This window comes from Miscanthus floridulus, chromosome 9 (assembly GCF_019320115.1).
Source record: "Miscanthus floridulus cultivar M001 chromosome 9, ASM1932011v1, whole genome shotgun sequence".
Taxonomy (NCBI): domain Eukaryota; kingdom Viridiplantae; phylum Streptophyta; class Magnoliopsida; order Poales; family Poaceae; genus Miscanthus; species Miscanthus floridulus.
Genome location: NC_089588.1, coordinates 70,611,430 through 70,618,300, shown reverse-complemented (window position 1 = coordinate 70,618,300; position 6,871 = coordinate 70,611,430). Strand labels below are relative to the sequence as shown.

Below are 6,871 nucleotides of genomic sequence, written 5' to 3'. Positions count from 1 at the left end.
GCAGAATGAAAACCTAAATGCGGATCAATGATCGAAAAGAGGTGAAACGATGCATCGTATGCAGCTAGAGGCAGTTGCGTCAATTCTGTTGGCTGTGTTTCAATTTTAAACAGTGGTGATATATTCTCGCATTTATAATTAATATTTTAAAGATAAATATCATCTAGTTGCAAAGCTATCACCGCACATTACAGATTATAACTAGTGTTGACAAAACAACACTCCTAGCCCGTCTCAAACATCGTTATCATGGACAGTCCTTCAAGTGATGTGTAAAATCATTGCATACTTTTGAAAAAACATAGCATCATTTTTTCTTTTATTTGATTTTTCATAAAAGCTCATTTCACTCTGGTTCAGCTTGGCTGGGTTCAAATTGGATCTTAAATGGTAGAGGGGATGACTATCATAAATGAAAATAAATCAATTTTGAACAAAGTTCAAAAAAGTGTACAGCTCATTACTCGTTATCCACCCTATGTATCACATATACTTACGGTACCCCTAGTACTAATAACGATACAATTACAATTAAGAAATAGATTTAGCATCTGAATTCAGCTTGTTTCTTGAAGGGATGGGGCATCTAAGATGAGAATTTAACAACTATTGAGTCCCTTTCGTATATATGCAAATGTCACACTCATAATGCAGAATCTTGTGTTAGCTTGCTTGTCTAGTTAATCCATTGCTCAAAGGTGGCCAACATTTTTCATGGCATATCGACAACTCATTTATACCTCGATCCGATGTCAAATAACAAATGCCAGAAGCATAAATATTGTGCAATCGACATTAACAAAATGCCATATTAGGCCTAGAGCACAAAACTACTATCATGTTGACAATTAAGGTAAATTGTAGTCCATTTGCCCTACAATGACAGGCTTCATATAATGATTGCATTTCTACTTACGGAAAGCTTAAGCTTACTGCTTATCTGATCATCATGAAGTCCACATCTGCTAATAGTGTGTAATTCTTGAAGAGAACCGAAGAAACAGTAGTTATGTCAAAAAGGAAGTGAAACGAAACACAGGAGCTTTCGTGTCATTAACATGTTTGACAGCAGGGGCAACAAATCCCTAAAGTTAAGAATCCAGTGTGTTCCGTATATTATGCTTTATGCTGCTTTAACAGTTTGGCCTACATTGCTGTAATAAGATAAATTAGATCAGCAGGACCGTAGTAATATATATATATATGAACCTTCTCAAGTAAGACATAACCATGTGGAATGTGTTTGCTTGAACATTAGCTCAACTTGCAGGCTGTAACCAATGCTTGTTGGATCGGAGTAGGCATTAAGAGGACTAACCAAAGAAAATATATAGACAAGCAATTATATACCGTATTCGTAGCTGGCTTGCATCAACACGGCAACTTTCATATGCAATCTATCTTTATTCAAATCAGGATCGGAGGCACAGTTGTCCACACGTTCTAGAAGATATGTCTGCCATCCTAGAAGATATGCATATGTCTGAATTACTGAGACAGAATTAATAACCCATGCATAGATATGCTATATGTCCTTGCTCACAATTGTTCTCCTAGCTAAATCCTTCAAATAATGACATGCTCATAATGCTCTCAGCTACACCATTGTTCTCGTTTGCTACATAGCTGCTTTACATGCATGCAGTGCAGAATCCAATGCCATGACCCATTATAAGAGAAAAGTATGAGAACAAGAGAATGTCATTTTGGGAATTGGAGTCACGTCTTTGATGTCACCATGAATTAAACGTAAAATAATAATATTGTGCCTAAAGGTACGCTACCACCTTGTGGCTTAATTACTTGTGCGTGAGACAATTAGAACTCTACACTCTCTCTGCTAGCCTAGTTAGCGCATGCCAATCGTGATTGATGGGACCTAGGTCAAAAGTGAGCGAACTTTATATGTTATATGCATAAAGTGGGTCAAGATTTAGTGAATAAACAGCATGGTAGCCAGAAGATTTTATTCACCAGTTCTAGCTAGACAAGAGAGCAAATGGTCTTTGCCTCCACTAGCCCTAAATTAAAGGATGGAGAAGGAGCCTCACAACTTCTTGCAAGAGCCAACCAAATCACTTATTATTCCCCAAAGCAGATTCCAGAACCTCTGGAGAAATAGAGAAACATTAGTTAGTTTGGTCTCTTGCTAGAGACGAAGACGTCTCTTGATCATCATCTATCGATCTCTCTATAAATAGGCCTCTTCCCTTCCTTCATCCTCTCACAGTACAAACCACATTTGAGCTCTCATATCCTAACCAAAGCTCAACAAGCACTACCATTCCTTTCGCCCAAATCATACCATGTTCAATATGTCTAGGGACCCATTGGTCGTCGGGCATGTTGTCGGGGATATTGTGGATCCCTTCATCACAACTGCGTCACTGAGGGTATTCTACAACAATAAGGAGATGACAAATGGTTCTGAGCTTAAGCCATCTCAAGTGATGAATGAGCCAAGGGTCCACATCAGTGGGCGTGACATGAGGACTCTCTACACACTTGTAAGTGTGTGAATGTCACTGCGGGCATTTCATTGGTTAATTCTTGTTTCTTGTGTTGATAATTTGTAGATTCTTGGTTTCTCCTTTTATTTGGCTAAGTTTCATATCTTGGCTATATATCTATACTATTAGTTGACCTAGTTCTGGATATATCTTTAAGTATCTACTCATCCGTGATGATAATAGATAAAAAGCAAAGAATATGTTTTTTTTTGTGAACTCTCAAGCCCTTTTGTATGCCTTTAAGCTGATAAGACCAACTGAGCTATCATAATTTCTATAAGGTGCAATTTTGGATCATACAACGATTAGTGATCATTGTTTAGTAAGGTTAAACGCCCATAAATATTGATCTCAGTGTCTTTATGTAATGTTCTCTATAAATATTATCTATCTATATATACACACACTCGTGTAACAATGCAAATAAAATGCATTAGTGCATCGAAGAGAATATGTCAATTGGAGACCTGATTCCTTAGTATCTAGATTGGCTAACCTAGTTCATGTGTCTATCTATCTATTTATTGTGTTGCTAGGTCATGGTGGACCCAGATGCACCAAGCCCCAGTAACCCTACTAAAAGAGAGAACCTTCACTGGTAAGCTCTCTCTGCAGCTTTGTCCATGCATGCCGACGGGTGGTAATCCACTGGCACTTTCCATGTTCACTTTATATGCACGCCATGCGTGGCATGCTGCTCCTGTTGTTGATTACGAGAGTATACTATTATCACCTTCATTCATGTCGTACTGATTGGTTAGTTCTCAATGTCCCTCATAGGTTGGTGACAGACATTCCAGAGACAACTGATGCCAGTTTCGGTAAGTGATTTGACCAATGTTTTAAATAGCGGGCTAAGGTGTTTAGCGGTATATCTCTAAAACAGCTAATAGCGGGACTATATCGGGCTATAGCGGGATATAGCGGCTAAATTGTACATGAACACAAATAGCGGCACCCCACATCAAAAGGCTATAGCGGGCTATATCAGCAGCTATAGCGGGAGATTTAAAACTATGGATTTGACCCACACTGGTTGCACTGTCTGAATGTAGCCGTGAGTTATGCTCATGTTGTTTAATAATTTCATTGCCGTCATTAAAAAAGTGTCTTTTAGATTTATTTGCCACGCCCAAGTTAATTATACCATTAACTGTAGCATGAAAAGAGAGAACACAACCCTAAGTTTGAACTTTAAACGTGAGAAAGAATCATTCTGTCTACTCCATTTACTCTGGGATGTTAAAGTTAAAGCTTGGAAAACATTTTCTTGCCACATCACATGCTCACTGGATTCGTTGTTCACAAGCATTTTAATAAAGTATATCCGCTCCACATTAATTTCCAATTTAAAGTTTTTTAACATTTAACAAACAAATCTAGCCATACACAAAAAAAAAACAATTGATTACAAGATATTCTGGTTTCAATCATGTCAAGGCAAACTACAACTCCACATTAAAACTAAAGATGGATGGAAAACATGCACTGTCAATAAATATATAGATATTTCAGTTTAATAAAGTTGATATTGTATGTAACAGGGAATGAGATAGTTCCTTATGAGAGCCCACGTCCAACTGCCGGAATCCATCGCTTTGCATTCGTCCTGTTCAGGCAGTCAGTCAGGCAGACTACCTATGCGCCGGGGTGGAGATCTAACTTTAACACCAGGGACTTCGCAGCCATCTACAACCTTGGCTCCCCTGTCGCTGCAGTGTACTTCAACTGCCAGAGAGAGAACGGCTGTGGTGGAAGAAGGTACATAAGGTGATACATACATGAACGAAGTTGTGTCCTAATACACGTAGTTGTGTGCCTATGCTGCCTCTCTGAAGCCAGAAAAGATAACAGCAAATTGGGGTACAAGTATACCCTAGCTAAATGAAAAAAATATATCCTGTGTGTTTGTGTGTTTGTGGGTGAGCATTTCAAGTACGATGTTCACAATCATAAGAGCTATTATTAGATCACTACACATTGTTACCAGCTCTGATGTAATGCTATATATCATATTACTTCATTGCCCTAGCTTAATTTCTCTCAATCACAAGAAGTATAGCTGGGGCAATATATTAATTGGGAAAAAAAGGCACGGTTTGAGATACATATTTCTGATGGAAATTGTGAAATTGAACGTGTACTTTAAACCGTGACAAGACAACAAACTCGATCAACACTACCTGTGAAGATCTATATCTGTTGTCTTCCGTGTAACTCTGCAATGCATATAAGATAATCTTAAAGCAATGTAAAGGTTTCCGGTCAATTCAAAGACCTAGCTATGAAGCACTTTACCTTCATACAATTAGCCCCCAAGGTGAAAACCTGGGCCTCGTGCGGGCATGCTCTCAGACGTGAACTTAATTTCCTTTTCACGTTCACACAGCCAGAAACCGGGGCAAACTCCCATACTTTAGTGATAAAAAAATAATATTGCATTTATGCTGTCTGAAACTATGTGATACTCCATCTATCCCTGAATAAATCATCTTCAGCCTGTTCGGGAGGCCGTATCGTATCGTGGATTATTTACTGCTGGCTGGTTTGGTGTGAGAGAAAAACACTGTTCCTGGCTGGAAATTTACGATTGTTTACGAGCAAGCGAACAGGCTGCTTATAGAGTTGTCCTGAAATTATTTGTCATAAAATTAGTCTAGTTAGTACAACATGTAATATATTTTCATAATATACCACTAGTATAGAAATCATTTTTAGTGATGCCACCCTTTTCTATCAGAGGCGGTTCTAACTAGCACGTTGCCTCTCACCGCGCCGGAGAGCACTGTAGCTCCATGACCGCCTCTGAAGATCCAAGTTTAAGAGCAGTTGTATTAAGAAAACCGCCTCTGATAGACGTCCATTTTTAGCGGTGGTTGCTTTAAGAGAACCATCCCTGAAAATGGATCTTCAGAGGTGGTCCTCTTTACAAAACCGTCTCTATAAGTGACCTATTTTCAAAGACGGTTCCTTAACAGAACCACCCCTATAGAAGAATTAATAGATGCAGTTCTTTTTAATCAACCGCCCCTAAAAATGCCCCCCCTAAATACCCCTTCTTCCTCCTCGAGACAGGCTGCATGCTGAGCACCATTAGCTCACTTGAAGGGCGAGAAATAGCAAAAATAGAGGGGGGAGTTGCATTTGAGAGGTGAGATAGTGGCATCCCTAAACTCTTTTCAAACTTCACATGTACATTTCTTTCACTTAGAGATCTAGAGACAGACATGCATGATGTTAGAATTTTTTATTTTTCCTAGCAATTTAGACTAATTTTTGCCCAACTTACTTTGGCTCACATGAACTTTAGTTAATTTCTATCACTACTACACAAAAACTTTTGCGAGACATTTCGAAAATAGCCTTAGAGGTGGGCAGCCATTTGAACCGCCTCGGTTAATGCCAAGGATTAACCGATGTGATCATTTTTTATTAACCGAGGTGATCACAAACAACCTCCTCGCAAAATCAATTTACCGAGGCGGTTGTCTTAATCCAACCACCTCAAAAAATAGTTTATTTTCGGAGGCGGTTGCCTTATAACAACCGCCTCCGTAAATCTATTTTCGGAGGCAATTAAACTATAAAGCCCGCCTTGATAAGTGATGGCCCAGCAGGCAGCCCATCTCTGCCCGATAACCAACTGATTGTATATATAGTAGAGTTTTAAGGTTTCCTTTGCCACTCCCACTCCCCAGAGCCACGCCCCCCGGACTCACCAGATCCGCGCCCCTCCCCTCACCCTCCCCACACCACGCCCTTAGCGGCTCCTCTACCCAGCGCCCACCCAGGCACCTCACTCGCCTCTCCCTCTCCCTGAGTGGCTACTCCCTCTCCCTCTCCTCTCGATCGACGGTGGCATGCAGTCAGGTGGCCACGCGGCACGGTGGCGCTACGGCGTGGAGGTCGGTTACTCGTGCCTCGGATCTAGAGGAAGGTCACTCACAGCAGTGTGGCGGAGTGGAGGTAGTTCCCCATCTCCCTCTCTTCCTCTCTTTGTCTCCTCACTCTTCCCTCTTCTCCCACAGGCGAGCAGCACCCATGCCCCTCCTCTCTTCCCTCCATGGCTCCACCATGGTGAAGATCCGACGGGGTGGAGTCCTACGGCGGTGGATCCAGTGGGGAGGCACCCTCTAGCGGTGGATCCAGCGGTGAGGAGCACACTGACGGTGGATCTGGCGGCGAGGAGGTTGGATTTGGTGGGGAGGAGTGCACCAGTGCTAGATCCGACGGCGTGGCATCAGCGAGGAGGCCCAGATCCAGTGTCGGGAGCGGATCTAGCCACCGGAGGCTGCGACGGCGTGGATCCTACCATGAAAAATGATGGCGCATGGTACCAGGCTCGGTGGGCCTTTTTTTAT

General features: G+C 41.4%; 1 protein-coding gene across 1 annotated transcript; it reads left to right on the top strand.

The window, feature by feature from the left end:
* Positions 1-2,235: 2,235 nt before the first annotated feature.
* On the top strand, positions 2,236-4,641 carry LOC136482113 (protein VERNALIZATION 3-like). The gene is made up of 4 exons (XM_066479359.1): positions 2,236-2,507; positions 3,047-3,108; positions 3,291-3,331; positions 4,055-4,641. The coding sequence occupies exons 1-4, from the start codon at positions 2,307-2,309 to the stop codon at positions 4,282-4,284; spliced, it is 534 nt and encodes a 177-aa protein (XP_066335456.1). The 5' UTR covers positions 2,236-2,306; the 3' UTR covers positions 4,285-4,641.
* Positions 4,642-6,871: the final 2,230 nt, after the last annotated feature.